This window comes from Berghia stephanieae, chromosome 10, assembly GCF_034508935.2.
Source record: "Berghia stephanieae isolate SIO BIC M18660-M18661 chromosome 10, UCSD_Bste_1.3, whole genome shotgun sequence".
NCBI classification, from domain to species: domain Eukaryota; kingdom Metazoa; phylum Mollusca; class Gastropoda; order Nudibranchia; family Aeolidiidae; genus Berghia; species Berghia stephanieae.
In genome coordinates, this window is record NC_088369.1 from 4,201,923 (window position 1) to 4,226,922 (window position 25,000).

At 36.6% G+C, this 25,000-nt stretch overlaps 1 protein-coding gene and 1 long non-coding RNA gene across 5 annotated transcripts in view; one reads left to right on the forward strand and one right to left on the reverse strand.

Annotated features, from left to right (window-relative positions):
- LOC144956102 (uncharacterized) overlaps positions 1-22,977 on the reverse strand; it is a 63,525-nt gene extending 40,548 nt beyond the window's left edge. Inside the window, exon 1 of the long non-coding RNA XR_013641877.1 lies at positions 22,646-22,977. This is a non-coding gene — a long non-coding RNA (uncharacterized LOC144956102). The remainder of the gene's footprint in view (positions 1-22,645) is intronic.
- Positions 1-25,000, forward strand: part of LOC144956100 (uncharacterized) — a 92,137-nt gene that overhangs the window by 65,585 nt on the left and 1,552 nt on the right. For 3 of the 4 annotated variants that reach the window (XM_078886450.1, XM_078886449.1, XM_078886448.1), the window contains 3 exons: positions 9,807-9,960; positions 13,835-13,935; positions 16,794-17,403. In XM_078886450.1, coding sequence (XP_078742576.1) covers positions 9,851-9,960; positions 13,835-13,935; positions 16,794-16,900 — 318 coding nt within the window. In that variant the 5' untranslated portion in view covers positions 9,807-9,850 and the 3' untranslated portion in view covers positions 16,901-17,403. Of the gene's footprint in view, positions 1-9,806; positions 9,961-13,834; positions 13,936-16,793; positions 17,404-25,000 lie in introns of those variants that run through there. The other variant, XR_013641876.1, reaches the window with a different exon arrangement.

Sequence of the window (25,000 nt, forward strand, 5' to 3'; positions counted from 1 at the left end):
AGCCGTCCAGAGGTAATCTAAAGCTTTCTCAAGCCAGGTAGAACCTACTAATTGCCGTCCGGAGCCGTCCAGAGGTAATCTAAAGCTTTCTCAAGCCAGGTAGAACCTACTAATTGCCGTCCGGAGCCGTCCAGAGGTAATCTAAAGCTTTCCTAAGCCAGGTAGGACCTACTAATTGCCGTCCCGAGCCGTCCAGAGGTAATCTAAAGCTTTCTCAAGCCAGGTAGGACCTACTAATTGCCGTCCGGAGCCGTCCGGAGGAAATCTAAAGCTTTCTCAAGCCAGGTAGGACCTACTAATTTCCGTCCGGAGCCGTCCAGAGGTAATCTAAAGCTTTCTCAAGCCAGGTAGGACCTACTAATTTCCGTCCGGAGCCGTCCGGAGGAAATCTAAAGCTATCTCAAGCCAGGTAGGACCTACTAATTGCCGTCCGGAGCCGTCCAGAGGTCATCTAAAGCTTTCTGAAGTCATCCGGAGGCCCTCAGAGCTGTACGAAGCTTTCCAGAAGCCGCCCGAAGGGGAGGCCTTCCGAAAATTCCTCGTGCTGGCATTTCTTTCAATCGGTCCTATTAAAAGCCATCCGGAGCCGTCCGGATGCCCAGGGAAGCCATCCGGAGGTCATCTAAAGCATTCGAGGACTGCGGATGGCTTGAGAATGCTTTCGATGACACCCGGACGGCTCCGGACGGCTTCCCTAGGCCTCCAGACGGCTCCGGGTGACAATTCGTAAGACCCGTCAGAACTTCATCAAATATGTGCAGATCGAAACTTCGGAACAGTGATGCCTACCGGAAATGTCAGGCAGCTCCAGAGACCAGCGATCACATCGTCCTCCACTTCACTGCCCGGTTACTAAACTTGAAGGTGGCTATGAAACAGTTCTTAGGGTGGAGGAAGACTTTCGAATTTGGGCTGACGAAATGAATTTGGAGGTGTAGCCATACGCTACACTACTACTACTACTACTACTACTACTACTACTACTACTACTACTACTACTACTACTCTACACTACTACTACTACTACTACTACTACTACTACTACTACTACTACTACCACTACTACTACTACTACACTAACTACTACTACTACTACTACATCTACTACTACTACTACTACTACTACTACTACTACTACTACTACTACTACTACTACTACTACTACTACTACTACTACTACACTACTACTACTACTACTACACTACTACTACTACTACTACTACTACTACTACTACTACTACTACATACTACATACTACTACTACTACTACTACTACTACTACTACTACTACTACTACTACTACTACTACTACTACTATACTACTACTACTACTACTACTACTACTACTACTACTATACTACTAACTACTACTACATTCTACCACTACTACTACTACTACTACTACTACTACTGCTACTACTACTACTACTACTACTACTACTACTACTCTACTACTACTACTACTACTACTACTACTACTACTACTACTACTTACTACGAATTCACCACTACTACTACTACTACTACTACTACTACTACTACTACTACTACTACTACGAATTCTACCACTACTACTACTACTACTACTACTACTACTACTACTACTACTACTACTACTACTACTACTACTACTACTACTACTACTACTACTATTACTATTACTACTACTACTACTACTACTACTACTACTACTACTACTACTACTACTTCTAGCACTTTCCTACTCACTTCATTTCTTATTAATAACTTAAATATCTACCAAACCTGCTGAAAGAGCCTTACAAGGGGTTTCCTCGCCAACAGCGACGCTTAACGTGTAGGATGAGACATGACGCCATATAGGCGTGTTTTTTTTTTTCAAACAGAGATAACACTGTTACCGGTTAGATACTCATTTCACACCTGAGTACGGTGAGAGAGTGTGAGTGAAGAGCCTTTTGCCAGGAGGACTCAACTATGCGCCGCTCAAAGCGGAACTTGAATCCAGTATCTTCCTGTCCGAAGGCGAGTGTCATACCACACGATCATATAGATAGTATGAAGTTGACGTCACTCAGGTCTTTGTTATTGCTTTTTGCCATCCACGTTTATGAGTAATTCTTACTTAACTGTATTACCCAGACTATAAAAGTTCATGGTTACACATAGTTTTGTGTGTTGGTCCGTTAACCTGATGGCAATGTTGTGAGCCTCTTAGTCAAGCGCATACTATCTATACCCGCACAAGCTGCCGGTTCTACACACACACAAACAAACACACACACACACACACACATATTGCACATGGAGGCATAGACAAATCTGTCATTGCCTATATATTATTGTATTAATAATAGTTCAGTGAAATTATATGATACCGTCAAAGGCGAAGGGAATGGGCAGACTTTTTGTCATCACAGAGTACGGGCAGCCGACGTCAATGAGGACGACGCTGGATAGTAAGTAATAGTTCAGACCTCGGTCAAGTGTTTAACTCACTCAATCCTAGAGATTTTTGCTACTTTTCAAAATTGGAAAAAATGTAATAAAAATGAGCATTTGCATAGATAGTTTTATTCAACTATCATACACAAATACACATTTAAAACATTAGCTTTGATACTACGCCTATAATTTGTCTCAGAAAAATGTAATAAATAGGCATGCGGGAAAAGTAACCCGGGTAAACTACGGATATAGTCGGTGTTAGGGTTGAGAGAGTTAAAAGGCCTCACCCAAAGACATATACACTTCAGGGTCAGAGTTTTTTATTTTATCAATGTTTGTCAATCTGGTTACTGGCTACGCTCAAAGCGCTTTATCTTTGTTGGAAGACGGGGACCCAGCATCGAATAACAAATACATCCACGTCACAAATTATAGGAAGCTAAAGTCGTGACATCACATCTTCCACTCTTCCGGTTCACATCTCAAGGGAAGTCCTCCAGAGGGCTAACAATGGTTAGGTCACGTGGCGCAGCGTTTCTCAGCGGTACGGTCTTTGCTTCGTACCCGACAGGTACCGAGTTCGATCACCCGTAGCTGCTGCGCTGTGTGGCCTTGAGAAAGCCGCCACCTCGCCTTAGCTCAATTTGTGGTGCTGCACTGCGGCTAACGCCTGGGTTATTCCAGTCTTCCCTTGGAATATACCCAAGAGACGAATTTCCCATATTATGGGATGAATAAATTGAATTTTTTATTATTGAATCATAAGTTGGCAGGGTAACTATTTTAATAGCAGCAGGATGTTTGGTCAGATTCTTATTATGATATATAATGTATACATTGTCGCCATAGATTCTCAGCTTTGTGTTTTTACATTTTTATGCATGCCACGTCTGTAAACGAATTTCCACTTTTTATATATATATATATATATTCGTTTGTGTTGGTTTGGTTTGAGAGTTTCTTTCATGATAACAATGATATATATATATATATATATATATATATAATATATATATATATATATATATATATATATATATCTGCATTTATAAATATATATAAATATATGCATATAAGCTCACAACATTGTCATCCGGAAGTCTAACGGACCAACACACAAAATTATGTGTAACCTTAAACGTTTATAGTCTGGTTCATACAGTTTAGTGAGAATTACTCATAAACGCGGATGGCAAAAAAACAATAACACAGACCCGAGTGACTTCAACTTTACTATATCTATATAACTCCATAAAAATATATTTTACCAATGTTTTTTTAAAAATAACATACATTGTTTTCATAACCACCCTTGATCTTTGTCTTTCCTTTTTTTACAACCGGCCTCTTTATATTTCAATAAGCTTTGTTGATCGACTTTTTTCAATGCCCAATAATTATAGTTCTACATTTTCAAATATTTTTTATTTCAATCTTAAAAAACTAGATAGACAATGCAGCTATCTACGTAATTTAATCCATTTATGATCTTCAGTTGCTGCACGAAAGCTATTCAAGAGTTTACAATGGTTCGTTGGATTAGATTGTTAAAATTTAAAGGAACTACAAGCTTCAATAAGTTATCCGCTGGTTTAAATTATGGCAATAAAAAAAGAAGAAAGAATTGAATGCCCCAGTAATAAAAGTACTTAAGTCACATTTTCATATTTTTTAGCTAATTAGTGCTTAATTCAAGGCATAATCACATGAGTTCACTCACCAATTATTTTAATGATAAACATAATCTAAGTCCACTTACCTCAAAACTACCTAATTGTGCGGCTATTATGGTCTTGTGGGATTACAATCGCCTGGGTTTGAGCCTCGCTCGACGCATAGTTGAGTCCTTGGAAAAGGCTCCTTACTCACATTCTCTCACTGTACTCAGGTGTAACATGAATACAAGGCCGTTAACAGCATTGTCTCTATTCGGTAAAAAAATTGTATATCGCCTAACAGGCGTCATGTCCCGTTTGAAAATTATGTTAAGTGTTGCTGTTGGCCAGGGACCCCTTGTAAAGCGTATTGAGCTGAGATGCACATTCCTCAAACCAAATCCAAGCATAAGTATCACACGGTATAGTCGTCACCTGGAACAACTACAAAAGAAGTCTAACTTCTACGCCATGGCACAAGACCGAAGGGCGAAGATCAGGTGGTCGCTGGTAAGGGGAGGTTTGGGTCTTTTCTAAAAAATAATTAATTACCAATATTGGGCGGTTTTAATCATTCTATATCGTCATTATAGGTTAGAAAACAACATTTATGGTAGAAAATTTTTAATTATCTGTTGATACTCATTTTGCGACCTAATTTGGGGGTCTGACATAAAAAAAAAAATATAACAATCTCGTGGCAAACGTTCCACAAAAACTAATGAAGGAATTACCTCCATATTCTTCCCTCTTGTCAACATTGTACCATAGTGTGTCACCATAGAGAGATTTTACGGCTTTAGCTTATAGAATTTTTATTAGAACATGACAAAGTTGAGAATCAAAATTTTATGACAAAATTGATGTTAAAAATTCAGAATTAGGATTATAATTCAAAATTCACATATCTTATCAAAACAATTTCTCTATGGTAACACAATACATTATCTCTGTCATAACTGTGGAAAATTCCAGACAATTTCATTGAACAGATTCTGAGAAACGTTTGACACAGTATCCCATACCCTTAGAAATATGACATTTTGAGAAAATAGCAAAATAGCTTCCCGTTTTACACACTTTTCTTACTACCTGTACCATTTTCGACTGTGTTTTTCGTGCCTTTATAGTCTACTTTAAGAATTTGGACTTCACTTATATTATTTCTAAGATAATAAAATATCATTTTCCACCAAAATCTCAAAATCAATTTTTCGAAGGATTTTCCTAATAATTAGACCCAAACCGCCCCGTAAATAAGTAAGTAAAGCGTATTGAGAACGTTTAGTGGATATTGCGCTATATAAAAGCTCAATTTAAAAAATAGAATTTGAAGTTTGTAAACTTTATAAAACTATTCCATTTTATTTCAAAACCAACTTCTTGTGACATACGTACTTTAAGCACCTGGTTCTTCAATTACGTCTTTGTATTACAAACACGATTACATATATCGATCGATGTCACGAGCTAACTGCCTGCGGTGTTATCTGTTTGTTTTTTTTTAATAAGTTATATTAACTGTTTTGTTGGTTCAAATAATTATAGTTTTTTTTAATTGGAGGAGAAGCCTTCATTAAGATTTGTGCGTCTCCAATCTTACTTGGAGTGGGGCAAAGGTCTGTGCCAAGGACATATGAAGATGGAAGAGTGCTGTTATTGAGGCCATATGCTTCGCCAGGAGCCAAGAGGCGGCATAAGTCAAGTCAAGTCAATTATTATTTTGCATTTTATGATTTGTCTCTATAATGTGTTGTCAGGCTGTTGAACGTGCTGTATGTGTGCAGGGTGTATGTGTGTCAAATGTGTTGTCTTTTGATTTATTCTTTCTTTTGCGGCCATTTAAGAACTTTCCTCAAAACCTCCCACTCACACAACACACACAAAAAAAAATAGATTTTTCTTTCTCAAACAGAAAAGCAACAAGTACATTCTATACATAATAATGTTCAGCACAATTAGCTATACAACAAAGTACTAAATGTTAGAATTATTACAAAACTTTTCTTAAAAATTGGTGATGTACAAAAGAAATTAGAATGAAAAGTTGTCGGTTTCATCGTAATAAATATGACAATTTTATTGTGGTTGGTAAGGAAAGGGTTAAACATGTTGTCTGTTTGTCAAACTTGTTGAGTGTGCTTCGTACGACGTGTTTTTGGTACGTGTGTCAAAATTATTGTTGACTGTGTGTCAGAGGTGTTGTCTTTGTGTCAAACATGTTGTCTTTGTGTCAAACATGTTGTCAGTTTGTCAAGCTTGGTGACTGACTGTGTGCCGAACGTTTTGTTTGCATTTGATTATATATGTGTCAATATTGATGTCAATGTGCCAAGCTTGATGTCCATGTGTCAAGCTTGATGTCCATGTGTCAACCTTGATGTTTATGTGTCAATATTGATGTCTATGTCTCAATCTTGATGTCTATGTCTCAAGCTTGATGTCCATGTGTCAATCTTGATGTCCATGTGTCAATCTTGACGTCCATGTGTCAATCTTGATGTCTATGTATCAATCTTGATGTCCATGTGTCAAGCTTGATGTCCATGTGTCAAGCTTGATGTCTATGTGTCAATCTTGATGTCCATGTATCAATCTTGATGTCCATGTGTCAAGCTTGATGTCCATGTGTCAAGCTTGATGTCTATGTGTCAATCTTGATGTTTATGTATCAATCTTGATGTCCATGTGTCAATCTTGATGTTTATGTGTCAAGCTTGATGTCCATGTGTCAATCTTGATGTTTATGTGTCAATCCTGATGTCTATATGTCAATCTTGATGTCTATGTCTCAAGCTTGATGTCTGTGTGTCAAGCGTGATGTTTATGTGTCAATCTTGATGTCTGTGTGTCAATCTTGATGTTTACGTTTCAAACTTGATGTCTGTGTGTCAAACTTGATGTTTATGTGTCAATCTTGATGTCTGTGTGTCAATCTTAATGTTTATGTTTCAAGCTTGATGTATGTGTGTCAAGCTTGATGTATGTGTGTCAAGCTTGATGTTTATGTGTCAAGCTTGGTGTTTATGTTTCAAACTTGATGTCTGTGGGTCAAGACATATTGTCAGTCGTCAAATGTGTTTTCCGTGTTAGGGGGCAGCGTGGCTCACCGGTACGGTCGTCGCTTCGTACCCAAAAAGTACCGAGTTCGACTACTCACCGCGTTGTAGTGTGACCTTGAGCAAATCACTTCGCCCTAGCTCACTTTGCGGCGCTGCATTGCGGCTGACGCCTGGGTTATTCCAGTCTTCTCTTGGAATAGACCCTTAAGGCAAATTTCCCCTTGGGATGAATAAAGGGAATTTTATTTATTCATTTATCTATTTATTTATTTATTTATTTATTTATTTATTTATTCATTTATTATTATCATTTTATTTTGAAATGTCAGTGTGTTATAATTGGTACCAGGGCGTCAGAATTATTGTCAGTTTCCCAAAAAGTGCTCCGTGTGTCAAGTGTTGTCAGCGACACCCAGCATGCTGTCAACACATCAAAGGTGATATCAATGCATTAAACGTGTACACAGTACGTTAAATAACGTTGTGGGTCCTACCTATTGTTTTTTCATGTTACATGTGTTATGAGTGTCACAAACGTATTGTCACTGTGGCAGTTACTGTATAAAATGACATAATTGGATTCAATGATCAGATGTCACGTCGCCCAGCGAGCACAGAAAATCGGTACTTTTTATTCTTCATGCTGGCTAGAACTTTTCATGTCATGTGATCAGAATGTATAAAAGTCAAAACATGATCATATTTATAATGCTTTTCTCCTCTGGGTACACTTTTATGCTCGTCGGAGAACTATTTCATAAAGACGTCCGCCATTGTTCCGATAGTTTAGAGCCAGTTACTTAGTTACTATGCGTCATTACGAGGGAAGTGACGCATGATTGTTTGAAGGCAATTATCAGCGCATCAGAAGTGTCGTTATTGCTTTAAACGTGCTGGTAGTTGGCAGAAAGTCAGATCGGTTGTCAGTGCACTAAATGTGCTGTCATTGAATTACACGTGCTGTCAGTGTGCAGAATGTCAAATAGGTTGTCAGTGCACCAAATGTGCTGTCATTGAATTACACGTGTTGTCAGTGTAAAGAATGTCATAAATGTTGTCAGTGAATCAAATGTCCTATCACTGAATTAAACGTTTCGGTGGTGCGCACAATATCATAATTGTTGTTGTTAGTGTACGAAACGTGTTATCATTGATTAAACGTGCTGGACTGGTTGTGGGCAGAGTGCTATAAGATGTTGTCAGTGCATTAAATGAGCTGTCAGTGTATAAAATATGTCAAATACCAGGAGTTGGTCATTTAATATTATGTATAAATTGCAGCAAATGTGATGTCAGTGTAGAAAATTATGTCAAATGTCAGGACTTGGTCATTTAATGTTATGTATAAATTGCATCATGAACGCGGATGGCAAAAAACAATAACAAAGACCTGAGTGACGTCATCTTCGAACTATCTATACGTGTATACGTGACATATTTTTCTAGGTTATAGTACGGGACGACTTGATAACAAGAAACAATGCGTGTTGGTCTAGACATATTAACCCTCTCCTTACCAATCAAATTTCTCTTGTACATCATAAAATTTAAAGAAAATGAACAGTGTGTTGAAGAGCATGTTTTACTAAAGAAATTATGTATCGCAAGAACTTTACTGTTATTGTGTTTGAGTGATAATTTTTTTTTTGTTAGTTAGTTGGGTGTGAAGTTTTGGGGAAAATCCTGAAACGGCTGGTAAGGAGGGAGTTAATATTGATAGTCGCTGTTTTTTTCTTGATATTTAGATATTATTTTATCTCATTATTTATTTATTTAGACAATCGATAAGGGTGTCTGAATAACATTTATTAACTTGTCGTCGATCACCGAGCCTTACGGTATCTCTCTCGTAACCGGGTCAAGCGATTTTGAGCGTTTTCAGTGACTTTATGGGTGATATTGAGCACAATAACACAAACGCAGTATCAAGTTTAACTCAGGTGTGAAGGAGTACGTGCCAATATCCTTCATGGCTAATTGGCCAATGAGCCGGAGTTTATCCTGGTTTCTATAGCGTAAAATGGACAATAGCAATTGCTTGCTATCCCTTTGATAAGACGCGCTAGTCTATTGCAAAGTACTTTTCGCCAGATCTAAGAGACCCAGCTACCCATTCACTGGTGGGTAGATAGGTGGGGGGGGGGGGGGGCAGATACTAATCTCGACTGTACCCGGAATCGATCTCGGTCCCTTTGCCTAGTGAGGCTATGCTCTATCAACTGTGTACCGGGACCCCCACGTGTCAATGTGCTGAATGTGTGTTATTTCATCACAACAAAAAGGTGCCTATCGGACAAATTACACGGTGTGTATTGAACATGTTCTTCCTTCTGCTCTACTTGATGTATATATTTAAAACAAAAAACAAAAACCAATATTGTAAGGCCAGTTAACCGATATAGGACCATGGACTTCCCCACCGCATCATAAATTAATTATGCTATGTGCGACTATGTGGTCTTGTGGTATAACACTCGCTTTCGGATAGGAAGGTCCTGGGTTCAAGCTTCGCTCGGCGCATAGTTGACTCCTTGGATAAGAATCTTTACTCACATTCTCTCACCGTACTCGGGTGTAAAAGAGTACCTTTCAGCACGTTGAGTGGATATTGCTCTCTGTAAAAGCTCAATTTTTTATTTTTTATTTTTTTTTTATTTTATAGGAAGACGAGAGGAAAGACTTTAAGACATCTCTTGATTCCACTAAATGAGGAACAGTTTGACTTTTATGCCTCTTGGCTCCTGGCGGAGCATAGGGCCTCAACAGCACTCTTTCATCTTCTTCTGTCCTTGGCACAGACCTTTGCCTCACTCCAGGTAAGATTGGAGACGCTCAAATCTTGGTGAAGGCACTAAAATAATGAGGAACAGTTTGGGATCAGCTTAACCCTCTCCTTACCAGCCATTTTCAGGATTTTCCCCAAAACTTCACACCCTACTACCACAAAAAACATATTTTTTATCACTCAAAAACAATAGAAGTAAGTTCTTGAGATACATAATTTCTTTAACAAAACATACTCTACAACACACTGTTCACTTTCTATTGATTTTATGATGTACAAGAGAAATTTTGAACAGGAACAATGTTGGTTGTATCGTAACGAATGTGACGATTTTCCTTTAGTTGGTAAGGAGAGGGATAATATTGTGTCTTTGCTTCTTTGAGCCTCGAGAAATGGACCGAGTTGGATTACCCACCGTGCGGTGTTGCCCTGGGCGGCAACAAGTCATCATCTATCGTCCTTCCGAGCACTTTTGGGGGAAAGGGGCGATTTAGAAATTAATTTAAAATTACGCATTATTATTATTGCTATTATTATTGTTGTTATTATTATCATTATTATTATTATTATTATTATTATTATTATTATTATTATTATTATTATTATTATTATTATTATTATTATTATGAAAGACTGACTAGGGAGCAAGCATTGGTGTAGGGGGAAAATCTGAAAAGGGTCGTATCACAAGTGGTGGATAGCTCATACAGTATAGTCACGCTCTCCCGGGTCAAGCGGAGTTTTCGTACAAATAAGGTAGTGGGTTCGAGTCCCCATCGCCGCCTCGAAGTTTTTCTTCTCTATTGTCTTCTGACATTTTCATACTTACTTCATTTCTTGTTATTATCAATATAAGCAGGGGCGTGGCTATATTGTTTGTTTTGGTGCCTGGTGCCGCATCCATCTTTTAAAAATGGATTACAATTACACTAATTAAAAAAAATAAAACAGAAATGGCATATACCGCCTCTTACTTATTTGAGTAAGTCTTTTCTTTAAATTTTATTCTTTCTTTTGTATTTATAAATATAGCATGATTTAAGTCATTTTCTTCTGATTCTGGCACCACCTTATACTGTAAGCATGTCACGCCACTGAATATAAGTGCGTGCTCCACTCACTTTTGTGGATATTTAAAACCTCTACAGCTGCACCGTGGATTCTAGAAGCCTTTCTGGTTATGCGGTATGTGGTCTTAACAACAAGAGATGAAGTGAGTAGGAAAGTGCCAGAAGACAATAGAGAATAAAAATTTCGCGGCGGTATTGGGGTTTGAACACGAGACCTTACTGGTACGACAACTCCGCCTGGCCAGGAAGAGCGTGAATCTACCGTATGAGCTATCCACGATCCCTGTGGTCTTGTGGTTTGACACCCAGTTTAGGGTCGAGTCTTATGGCCCTTTCCTACACACCATTTCCTGTCATAAGGCTTGTATAAAACAGTGTCAGACAAAGCAGAAAGTCCAGATAATCCCAAATAATTATCGGATCGAACCTCAGTGACTCCTGGTGCGGCAGCTATATTGTCTTGTGGTATTACACTCGCTTTCGGATCGTAAGGTCCTGGGTTCAAGCCTCGCTCGGTGCATAGTTGATTCCTTGGAAAAGGCTCTTTACTCAAATTATCTCACCGTACTCAGGAGTAAAATGAGTACCTGGCTGGCTGTTATCAGCTTGTCTCTATCGGAAAAAAAAATAATTGCATTATCGCCTAACTGGCGTCATGTCTCGTTCTACACGTTACGTTTTGCTGTTGGTCAGTGACCCTTTGTAAAGCGCTTTGAGCACGTTTAGTGGATATTGCTCTATATAAAAGCTCAAGATTAAGGTACAGGTCAGACATGCTACCATTACAGGGTTACATTTTCTTTCTTGTAATTTTCTCTCTAATTCTGATTTGTCTGGAACTGTTCCATATACACCTTTTCAGGTGTGTGTTGTTGTTTTTTGTTTTGTATTTTTTTTTTTGGGGGGGGGGGGGGGGGGGGAGGGGTTCATTTGAAGACTGCACGAAAATCTTTTATTACAATATGCCGGTCGGACTGCAAGAAATGTGACACACTAACTCTCGGGCTTGGTGCATAGAGCCTGGGAAAGGGGTGGGGAAAAGGATTGAAGAGTAAAATATAATATCATAATAATGAGAAATTCACAGAGCGTGGAGACCTGAGACTGAGCTTGTAAACAACATTGAGATCTCGTGTTCTGAATTTTTTTAAAAAGTCGCAATATAAGGGGAGATAACAAATAGAATATTTCCATTCGCTGAGCCAAGATCGGTTGTCATCCTTGGAGTTATAGAAAATTTAAAGGAAGAAGAATGTAAAATGTATTCCTGCGTGAGTTAATCCAAACTGACTTATTCAAATAAAGGCCTACGAGTCCTGAGTTGTGTGACCTTTAATCTCAAAACGTTGTTTTGGCTGGGAGGATCAGTTACTAAAAATGTTATAATCTGAGACGTCTTCAGATTGTCCAGGACAACGCTGCCAGACCAGATAGTATTTCAGTGGAGCAGGCATTTATATTGATACTACTACTACTACTACTACTACTACTACTACTACTACTACTACTACTACTACTACTACTACTACTACTACTACTACTACTACAACAACAACAACAAACACTACTACTACTACTACTACTACTACTACTACTACTACTACTACTACTACTACTACTACTACTACTACTACAAACTACTACTACTACTACTACTACTACTACTACTACTACTACTACTACTACTACTACAACAACAACAACTACTACTACTACTACTACTACTACTACTACTACTACTACTACTACTACTACTACTACTACTACTACTACTACTACTACAACTACTACTACTACTACTACTACTACTACTACTACTACGACTACTACTACTACGACATACTACTACTACTACTACTACTACTACTACTACTACAATAACTACTACTACTACTACTACTACTACTACTACTACTACGACTACTACTACTACTACTACAACTACTACTACTACTACTACTACTACTACTACTACTACTACTACTACGACTACTACTACTACTACTACTACTACTACTACTACTACTACTACTACTACTACTACTACTGCTGCTACTACTACTACTACTACTACTACTACTACTACTACTACTACTACTACTACTACTACTACTACTACTACTACTACTACTACTACTACTACCAATTTTGTGAATATTGCGCCTTACAATAGCGCTTGTCTAGATACATAAAATATTAACAAGTCTTATACCAGATCAAACGCAATTTGTGGGCTTGATTTAACATTGTTGTAATGTGCAGCTATGTGGTCTAGTGATATGATGCTTGCTTTCGGATCGGAAGGTCCTGGGTTCGAGCCTGGCTCGGCGCATAGTTGAGTCCTTGGAGAAGGCTCTTTACTCACAATCTCTCACAGTACTCAGGTATAAAATGAGTACCTGACCATTAACAGCGATGTCTCTCTCCGAAAAAAAATTGTAACATCGCCTAACAGGCGTCACGTCCCGTCCTAAATGTTAAATGTTGCTGTTGGCCAGGGACCCCCTTGTAAAGCCCGTTGAGCACATTTAGTGGATATTGCGCGATATAAAAGCTCATTTTAATGGACGATATTTTGCGTTGGTGTGAGAGTATTTCTAGTTACAACAATGAGGCCAAAACAATTTGGGTTATCAGACCTGCAAATAAGTATACATCGGCTCTTGTGTTATTTTATTTATTTATTTTTGTTTCTTTCATTACTTTTTGTTTGTTTGTTTGTTTTGTTTTTGTTTTTTGTTTTTTTGTTTGTTTGTTTGTTTGTTTTTATTTCTCTCATTTGTATTTATTATGTTGTTTTTTGTTTTTTTTCTGACGTGTTTTCTTTTTTTACAGAAATGACCTTTTCAAAGGGAGGCTATTCGGCCCAGTTTTCTGCAACACGAAACGTTGGTCTGAGAGGGGCCACCTGGATGGGGTTGGTGAGAGATGTGCAGGTACAGCATAATATTATAAAGTATAGATAGTTCCAAGATGACGTCACTCAGGTCTTTGTTATTGTTTTTTGCCATCCGTGTTTATGAGTAATTCTCACTGAACTGTATTGACCAGACTATAAACGATCCTGGTTACACACAGCTTTGTGTGTTGGTCCGATATACTTCCGGATGGCAATGTTGTGAACTTCTTAGCCAAGCGCATACTATCTATTGGGGGGAATACGATTTTTTCCCATTGATGATGTCCCTTAGTTGCGTCAAACAAAGTGATTAGATATCTATTATAAGGTCGACTAAGGTTGTAAACTGAGTGCATTCAATTGGATTCAATAGTCTGATGTCACGTCGCCCAGCAACGGCGGCCATCGTGGGTTCTAAACAAAGAAAATCGGAACTTTTTATTCTTCATGCTGGCTAGAACTTTTCATGTGTCTTGTGATCAGAATGTGTAAACGTCAAAACATGATCAGATATAAATGTTTTTTTTCCCCTCTTGATACGCTTTTATACTCGTCGGAAAATATTTCATAAGGGCGTCCGCCATTGTTCCGATAGTTTAGAGACAGTTACTAAGTTACCATGCGTCATTACGAGGGAAGTGACGTTACGACTGTTGAAGCGTATTTCCACTCCGGTCCCGTCTTGTCCTCCATTTGACCTTTCCCCTCAGTCGGTCTCTTGTTTTATCATAGCAAAAAAAAGTGAGGGCATCTCACTCGTTTTAGTTGCTGAATCGTACAGGAATCGAACGCGAACGTTTATCTCGGAATTAAAATTTCTTTCAGTTTCCTCCCAAAACAAGTGAAAAAAGACACTTGAGTTTCTTTGTTATTGCTTTTAGAACGCCATTATAGATAGTTCGAAGATGACGTCACTCAAGCCTTCTTTATTGTATTTTGCCATCCGCGTTTATGACTAATGCTCACTGAACTGTATTAACCCGACTATAAACGTTCATGGATACAAACAGTTTTGTGTGTTGGTCCGTTCTACTTCCGGATGGCGATGTTATGAGCTTCTTAGCCAAGCGCATACCATCTATAGCTTGTGGTTTAGGTAAAATACTTACAATATCCGCCAGCCAGATACAATGTATCAACACACAAAATTATGTGTAACCTTAAACGTTTATAATCAGGTTAATACAGTTCAGTGAGCATTACTCATAAACGCGGATGGCAAAAAACAATAACAAAGACCTGAGTGACGTGATCTTCGAACTGTCTATAGATAGAATGCGCTTGGCCAAGGAGTTCACAACATTGCCATCCGAAAGTATAACGGACCAACACACAAACTCTGTGTAACCATGAACGTTTATAGTCAGGTTAATACAGTTTAGTGAGAACAACTCACAAACGCGGATGGCAAAAACAATAACAAAGGCCTGAGTGACGTCATCTTCGAACTATCTATAGCCTGAAACTGACCAAAAAATGACGTCAAAATGCCAGTCTTTGGCCACAAAAGAAAACAAATCGTGAGTTGTATTCAACAGTTCATCCAATGGGACCACTTGTTCCCATGAGCACTACTAACGACAACTCACTAGGCGGTGCAAAAACCAAATAATGACGTCAAAATGCCAGTCCTTTTGGGTCTCAGTGCGTGGCCTTCGTTAAGATATGGCCTGATACTGGCTAAAAAATGACTTCCAAATGCCAGTCTTTTGTCACAAAAGAAAACAAATCGTGAGTTGTATTCAATAGTTCAACCAATGAAATAACTTGTTTCCATGAGATCTACTAACGACAACTCACAAGGCGGTGCAAAAACCAAATAATGACGTCAAACTGCCAGTCCTTTTGGATTTCAGTATCAGGCTATAAGTTAACGATGGCTACGCTCAGTGTCAGGCTATAAGTTAACGATGGCTACGCTCAGTGTCAGGCTATAAGTTAACGATGGCTACGCTCAGTGTCAGGCTATAAGTTAACGATGGCTACGCTCAGTGTCAGGCTATAAGTTACCGATGGCTACGCTCAGTGTCAGGCTATAAGTTAACGATGGCTACGCTCAGTGTCAGGCTATAAGTTAACGATGGCTACGCTCAGTGTCAGGCTATAAGTTACCGATGGCTACGCTCAGTGTCAGGCTATAAGTTAACGATGGCTACGCTCAGTGTCAGGCTATAAGTTAACGATGGCTACGCTCAGTGTCAGGCTATAAGTTAACGATGGCTACGCTCAGTGTCAGGCTATAAGTTAACGATGGCTACGGACATACTCTAAAAATGGAAATTGACGTCACTCAGCTTTTTGTTATTGTTTTTAGACATCCATTTTGCTGATTAGTCCTCGCGAAAGTATGTAAGTCAGACTATTTATAATAACAAGAAATGAAGTGAGAAAAAAGGTGCAGAAGAAAATATCGAATTTTTTTTTTTTTTGAGGCGATGGGGGCTCGAACTCACGACCTTACTGTTACGGCAACCCCGCCTGGCCGGAAGAAGGTAGCTCTACAGTCGAAGCCCTCCGCCACTCCAAAAAAAAAAAATTTAAAAAGGGGTTTCAAGCATCGTGTCTTTTTTCAACTGCCGCTCTCCCCGACTTCTTGAGGTCATGGGTTCAATTACACAAATACCGCGAAGTTTGTTAGGCAGCAGAAAATCTTAATAGCCATAAGAATATATTCTCAACTCAAACATTATTATATAACATAGAGACGATTGAGACATTGAGTAAGCTCCGATATTGGGAGTGAAAATTGATTCAGAAAAGTGAGTGGAGCAGACACTATGTTGATAATAAAAAGAATTGATATGTACATATATATGCAGGTCTGACATCCGAACCCACTTATGGGCCTAGTTTAACATTGTTGTAATGGACAATATTTTGCTTCTTTTTTTTCAGATTTCCATTTCAACAATGAATCGGCCCATAAAGACTTCGGTTATCTGACGTGCAATCAAGTCCACGTCGATTTCTCCCCTCTTCACCAATTGGATTCAATAGTCTGATGTCACGTCGCCCAGCAACGACGGCCATCGTGGTTCTAAACAAAGAAAATCGGTACTTATTATTCTTCATGCTGGCTAGAACTTTTCATATATCTTGTGATCAGAATGTAGAAAAGTCAAAACATTATCAAATTTATAATGTTTTTTTTTTCTTCATCTGGATACGCTTTTATGCTCGTCGGATAAATATTTCATAAGGGCGTCCGCCATTATTCCGATTGTTTAGAGCCAGTTACTAAGTTACCATGCGTCATTACGAGGGAAGTGACGTTACGACTGTTGAAGCGTATTTAGGGTTGAACGTACAAGAATCATTTTGCTGTAATATCTAATACGGTATGCAAAGCAACTCGTTTGCTTATTAACCATAAATCTAAGACAAACTGAATAGGTAGCCCTACTTGGCAGCCATCAGTCGGCCAGTAAAATAAATGAAATAAATGAATGAACCAATTATGAATGAATGCAAAAATATATAGCAAATGAAATAAAGAAATGAATAAATAAATAAATAAATAAATAAATAAATAAATAAATAAATAAATAAATAATAAAATAAATATAATTAAATAAATTAGTAAATAAATAGATAAGTAAATGAAATAAAATAAATAAATAAATGAACAAATAAATAGATAAATAATTATATAAATAAATAGATAAAGAAATAAATAAATAAATACATTTTCAAAATAAATATGATTAAATAAATTAGTAAATAAATTGAGAAGTAAATAAAATAAATAAATAAATAAATGAACAAATAAACAAACAAATAAATAAAAAAAATAATTGTATAAATGAATAAATAAATAAATAAATAAATAAATAAATAAATAAATACATGAAAGAAATAAATATAAACATTTTTGGTTCATTGAAGTCAAACTTGACTATTTATTCAAATGGGTACCAATGGGATTCCTTGAAGATAAATGCTACCCACAACCTCAAAGCGGTATTGTATTGACCAAGTGATTGTCTACAATGACCTGCACTAATTAGAGATACGAAATATAATATAATAATATAATATAGTATACTTATACAGCACCTATTGATCCACTGACAAGTGCTCTATGCAGACCTGCCAAGCACTACAAACAATTCGTAGACCTACGAAAACAATTTAGCTCCAATTTCAGAATTTCATGAACATTTCTCAGATTTAAACGTATCGAAAATAAAAATTGATTTCAGATTCCATTTTTAAAGGATTTTGAAGTGATATTTAATCATTGTGATGTCAAATTGTTGTTCTGTAAAGTTATCTATAGCTACTACAGTCTTACCACTGTTAGGGTAAATTGTTGATATGTAAAGTTATCTATAGCGACTACAGTCTAACCACTGTTAGGGTAAATTGTTGATATGTAAAGTTATCTATAACGATTACAGTCTAACCATTGTTAGGATAAATTGTTGATATGTAAAGTTATCTATAGCTACTACAGTCTTACCACTGTTAGGGTAAATTGTTGATATGTAAAGTTATCTATAGCTACTACAGTCTTACCACTGTTAGGGTAAATTGTTGATATGTAAAGTTATCTATAGCTACTACAGTCTTACCACTGTTAGGATAAATTGTTGATATGTAAAGTTATCTATAGCTACTACAGTCTTACCACTGTTAGGGTAAATTGTTGATCTGTAAATTTATCTATAGCGACAACAGTCTAACCATTGTTAGGGTAAATTATTGATATGTAAAGTTATCTATAGCTACTACAGTCTTACCACTGTTAGGATAAATTGTTGATCTGTAAAGTCATCTATAGAGACTACAATTTATATGTCCTAAAAACTGCGAATTTTTAAATTTTCAAGTAAGTAGGTCTGTTTATGGTGGTCTCGGTAGCTTATTTGGTAGAGCACACGCTTCACACGTAAAGGAACAGAGATCGATCCCAATGCAGTCAAGATTTATTCCTGACCCCTACCCGCCCCCTGTCCATCCGGCATTGATTGGGTAGCTGGATCTGTTAGATTTCGCGTAAAGTGCTCTGCGCCGATAGTCAAGCGTCCTATCCAAAGGATAGCAAGAAATTGATATTGTCCGTTTCACGCTCTATAAACCAGGATAAACTTCGGCTATATGGATTGGATGGCTCTGATAAAAAGGTCTATCTATGGTGCTTCACAATCACTCAGACTATAATATGAGATGCTCGGATTCGTTGATAACGTTCAAATCTCGCTTAAAGTTTTACCTTTTTACGTCATAATGTTGCAATATTATTTTCATATTTGTTGTTGTTAAATTGAATTCGTATCACGTTTCTTCACACTTGTCTCACTGTAATATGTTTTGTTTTATATCACTGTAAAGCGCTTAGAGCCTGTGACAACGGGGTAAAGCGCTATATAAATGCCATTTATTATTATTATTATTATTATATAATATGTGTCAGTACTTGTATAACCAATCGGAAGGTGAACATTTTGTATATTTTTTGTTGTTTTGTTGTTTTTTGTGTGTGTTTTTTTTTTTTGATCATTTTCTGAAAGAATGTGCTCCCCAGAGCATTTTAATCTTTATTTGAAGCAAATCGAGTGATTTTTCATGAAGTTATGTTCAGGTGTATGGGAAAGGTATCCATCAACTTTTCTAAAATTTCATACTTTTTTCCAACTTGACTAGCAGTAAAAAATATTTAGTAGTGAAATTAAGCTTCAAAATTCCCCGAAGATGTACCAAAGGGTTGATTTAAACATTTATGACATTTATCTATGATAAAAATTGACCTTCTAACTAAACTTGGAAATATCAAGCTTTTTCACCATCCGACTGATTATGGGTCATTCACTGTAACATATAATATATCATAGACACGCAGATCAGATAGTATAACAGCTTACTTGTTATCAGCAAAAGAATTTATTACATTCTTTATTACTAACATAACATTTTTTTTAATGCAGCCAAAAGTCTTATATTATTAGTGTCCCACCATATCAAAGCGGTATTACGTCCGTTGACTACAACCCGACGTGCATTTATTTGCAGGTCTGATAACCCAATATGGGCTCTTTGTTGTAATTGAAATCCCCCCCCCCCCCCCCCCACCCAAAAAAAAAAAAAAATGACGCAAAATATTGTATATTTATTACAACAATGTTAAGCTAGGCCCATAAGAGTGAGGTCGGATGTCAGACCTGCATAATAGATGTACACGTCTCGACAACCCCAATCAATAAAGTCTAGCATTACAATTAATTATAAGAACTACGAACTTTCAGATTTTTAGTATTTTTGCAATGCAAGAAATAGAATATTTTCAGAACTTAACTCTCTCCTTACCAGCCTTTTTCATGGTTTTCCCCAAAACTTCACACCAACTAACACAAAAATATATTTTTATCACTCAAACACAATAACATTAAAATCTTGAGATAAATAATTTCTTTAGCAAAACATGCTCTACAACTCACTGTTCATTTTCTTTAAATTTTACGATTTACAAAAGAAATTTGAATAATGAAAATGTTGGTTGTATCGTAACGAATGTGACGATGTTCCTATAGTTGGTAAGGAGAGGGTTAAATTGTTAATAGGTATGTATAGATAGTATGCGCTTGGCTAAGAAGCTCATAACATTTCCATCCGGAAGTATAACGGACCAACACACAAAACTATGTGTACCCAACCATGAACCTTTATAGTCTGCATAATGCAGTTAAGTGTGAATTACTCATAAACGTGGATGGCAAAAAACAATAACAAAGACCCGAGCGACGTCAACTTCACTCTATCTATAGACATGCCGTGCGTGGAGGAACAACGTTCTGCCGTAGTCATCGTTAACATATCACCCACCTGACACAAGAACCCTCTAGGACTTTCAGTTTAACGTCATTATTTAGGTTTGTGTAGCGTCTAGTGAGTTGTCGTTAGTAGTGCTCATGGAAACAAGTTATTTCATTGGTTGAATTATTGAATACAACTCACGATTTGTTGTCTTTTGTGGCCAAAGACTGGCATTTTGACGTCATTTTTTGGTCAGTGTCAGGCTATAAGTTAAAGATACCTATGGTTCTACCCACTTTCTCTTGTGGACATTCCACAAATTTTCGTTGATTTCACGAAATGTCGTAAGCTACATTTGGTCACCTTAACCGTAGCCATCGTTAACTAATAGGGACGTCAAAATGCCAGTCTTTTTGGGTTTCAGTGTCAAGCTATAACTTAACGATAGCTGCGGTGTGACACAACAGTAGCCGTCATTAACGTATAGCCTGGCACCTTGGCCTTCGTAAAGTTATAGATAGTATGCAGATGACGTCACTCAGGCCTTTGTTATTGTTTTTGCCATCCGCGTTTGTGAGTTGTTGTCACTAAACTGTATTAACCAGACTATAAAAGTTCATGGTTACACAGAGTTTGTGTGTTGGTCCGTTATACTTCCGGATGGCAATGTTGTGAACTCCTTGGCCAAGCGCATTCTATCTATAGCCTGACACTGACCAAAAAATGACGTCAAAATGCCAGTCTTTTTGGGTTTCAGTGTCAGTCATGCTATAACTTAACGATGGCTACGCTTTAACTCACTCAACCCTAACATCGACTATATCCGTAGTTTACCCGGGTTACTTTTACTTTTACTCCATGCGCCCATTTATTACATTTTTATGAGAAATGTTATAGACGTAGTATCAAAGGTAATGTTTTTTTATTTTTTTACATGTTAATGGCAGTTGAATAAAACTATTTATATATACATGCTAATTTTTAATATCTACATTTTTTTTCCAATTTTGAAAAATCTCTAGGATTGAATGAGTTAATGATACAAAAAATATAATATATGATAAACAAAAAGGAATATAACAGTTTTTAAAAAAATAGAACAAAATACAAAACACGGAACGTTTCGGGTTCAAAACCCTCTTTCAGCAAACAAAAAAAAAACATTATAAACATTGAATACAATATTAACCTCCCCCCCCCAAAAAAAAAAAAAAAAAAATTATAAAATAAATAAATAAATACAAAAACAAACAAACAGATGGACGACTTAATATTGAGTACGTCCTTTGTGACATTCCAAGATGTTTCTGCAACAGAGAGAAAGAGAGGTCGGATACGAAATAAGAGGATCACCAGATCTTAAAGTTTTGGAAGTAGATCAGTATCCCTATACGCTCTCTTTGATTCTCTCTGTTATTGTGAATAGAGTAAATAGCATAAAATATGCATGATAAATGATAACCTACGTGTACATATATACAGGTCTGACATACGAACCCACTTAAGGGCCTAGTTTAACACTGTTGTATTGGACAATATTTTGCGTCAGTTAAAAAAAAAAATATTTCGATGACAACAATGAGCCCATAAGGAATTGGGTTATCAGACCTTTAAATAATTGCATGACGATGATAACCTATTACAAAAAAGGGAGTGAAAAGAAAAATAGTGATAAAATAAAAAAAAATATTTAAAAGAAAAAGGAGCTTATTATAATAATTAACACCTTGAGTACAATATAAACTAAAACATAATGTTCACCTTTAGACGCCGTCTACTTATTTGCAGGTCTGATAATCCAAAATTGTTATAGGCCCATTATTGTAATGGAAATTATACTCTCAAACCAACTCTAAATAGGCCTATTTATTGTCCTTTTCACCAATATTAAACTTATAAGCCCATAATTGCGTTCGGTTACCAGACCTGCCAATAATGTGCGCGTCGCTTTGGGAATATTGTAGATAATTTTGTATAATAAAATTATTACTTACATGATGTCTCTTTATACAAAAAAAATATAATTTCCCATTTAGGTTAAATCCATTTCATGAATAACAAAATCTTACTTAGTCCATCACGAAAACGCAAAGACACTGGTAGTAGCGCAAATCAAAGCACATGAAATATAATTCTTATATATATAAAGATTCGGCTATAGCAACATAGCAACGAGGAATATTAATCTAAATTTAGAGAAATTGAAAAGACCCACGGGGATCTCCCGGTCTAAAAATAGACACGGGAAATCAATAAAGAAATTCCCAGAGGCGGAAATCCCAAACGCCTCGTCAGCATAGTATAGAATATTTCTAATCGTATCAATGAACACGGCGATAATAATAGTAATGATAATAATAATCATATAATGCTTTATAATGATAATAATAATAATAATAATAATAATAATAATAATAATAATAATAATAATAATAATAATAATAATAATAATAATAAAAATAAAAATAACAATAATAATAATGATAATAATAGTAATGATAATAATAATCATATAATGCTTTATAATGATAATAATAATAATAATCTCTTCTATAGATAAGTGAGTCCTTGACGTCATTTATTGCTATTTCAATCATATTATAATTATTAATCGTTTATTTCTTATCGTGTTTAGGTAACCAGGGAAGTGATTAGCAGCGCTTATTCAAAATATTATGCTGTGTATTTTCTCCACCCACCTATATTGACGTGTGCTTATTTATTTGCAGGCCTGATAACCCAAACTGATAAGGGCCGACGTGTGTGTGTATGTGTGTGTGTGTGTGTTCATATATATGCAGGTCTGACAACCGAACCCACTTAAGGGCCTAATTGAACATTGTTGTAATGGACGTTGTTGCAATTTTATCGTCATTATTTTAAAGATTTCCGTTACAACAATGATGAGCCCAAAATGAATTGGGTTATCAGACCTGAAAATAAGGGCACGTCATTATTAAAGGCTCATTGTTGTAATGGAAATACTCTTTAAAGCAACTAGGAAAAAAACAATAATAAATAATAATAATAATAATAATAATAATAATAAAAATAATAATAATAATAAATAATAATAATAATATAATAATAATATAATAATAATAATAATAATAATAATAATAATAATTATATCTTATGCCCCAAAAAAGTGGCAATGTGTCATTTGGTTACACATTCCTTTACAAAAATGTTAAATACAGCCTATAATTTCGTTCAAATGTATTAGACTAAATTTGTCCATTTCTCCCTTTTTAAAGCTATTCTATTAGATAAAATACTCACAAAATCCGCCAGCCAGATCAAACGTACCAACACACAAAACGGTGTGTAAACTTTACCGTTTATAGTTTGATTGATAGAATTTAGCGAGAACCAATCACCCAACGTAGCTGTATGAAAACAATAACAAAGAGCTGAGTAGCGTCTACTGTGTTCCTTCTATAATCTTTTTCCTTTTTAAACGAATATTTTTGTGTTCGTGGATAGCTCACACGGTAGAGTCACGCTCTCACCTGCCAGGCGGAGTTGTCGTACCAATAAGGTCGCAGGTTCGAACCCCACCACCGCCGCGAATAATTTTTATTCTCTATTGTCTTCTGCACTTTTCTACTCACTTCATATCTTGTTTTTTCCTTTACCATGTTGCTTTATGTATTCGTCTTGAACCAGTCTCCTTTGCCTTACTTTGTGCGCCTATGTGGTCTAGTGGTATGACACTCGCTTTCGGGTCGGAAGGTCCTGGGTTCGCGCTTCGCTCGGCGCATAGTTGAGTCCTTGGAAAAGGCTCTTTACTCCATTCTCTCACCTTACTCAGGTGTAAAATGAGTACCTAGCCGTTAACAGCGTTGTCTCTGCCCGAAAAAAAAATTATAATATCGCCTTACAGACGTCATGTCTTATCCTAAATGTTAAATGTTGCTGTTGGATAGAGACTCCTTGTAAAGCGCTTTGAGCACGTTTAGTGATTATTGCGCTATATAAAAGCTCATTTTCCCCCTCTTTCACGGGTGGTTTAAACTCATTCAACCCGAACAACGACCATATCCGTAGTATACGACCTACCCGGGGTTAATTTTACCCCATGCTTATTTTATTTATTAGATTTTTCTGAGACAAATTATAGGCGTAGTATTAGTATCAAAGCTAATGTTCTTCATGTTTACATGTTAATGATGATAGTTGAATAAAACTATCTACGTACATGCTCATTTTTAATATATTTTTTTCAAACTTTGAAAAGTAGCAAAAATCTCTAGGATTGATTGAGTTAATTGCAAATCTTAATATTCTTTTTTTTTTAAATTGAGCTTTTATATAGCGCAATATCCACTAACCGTGCTCAAAGCGCT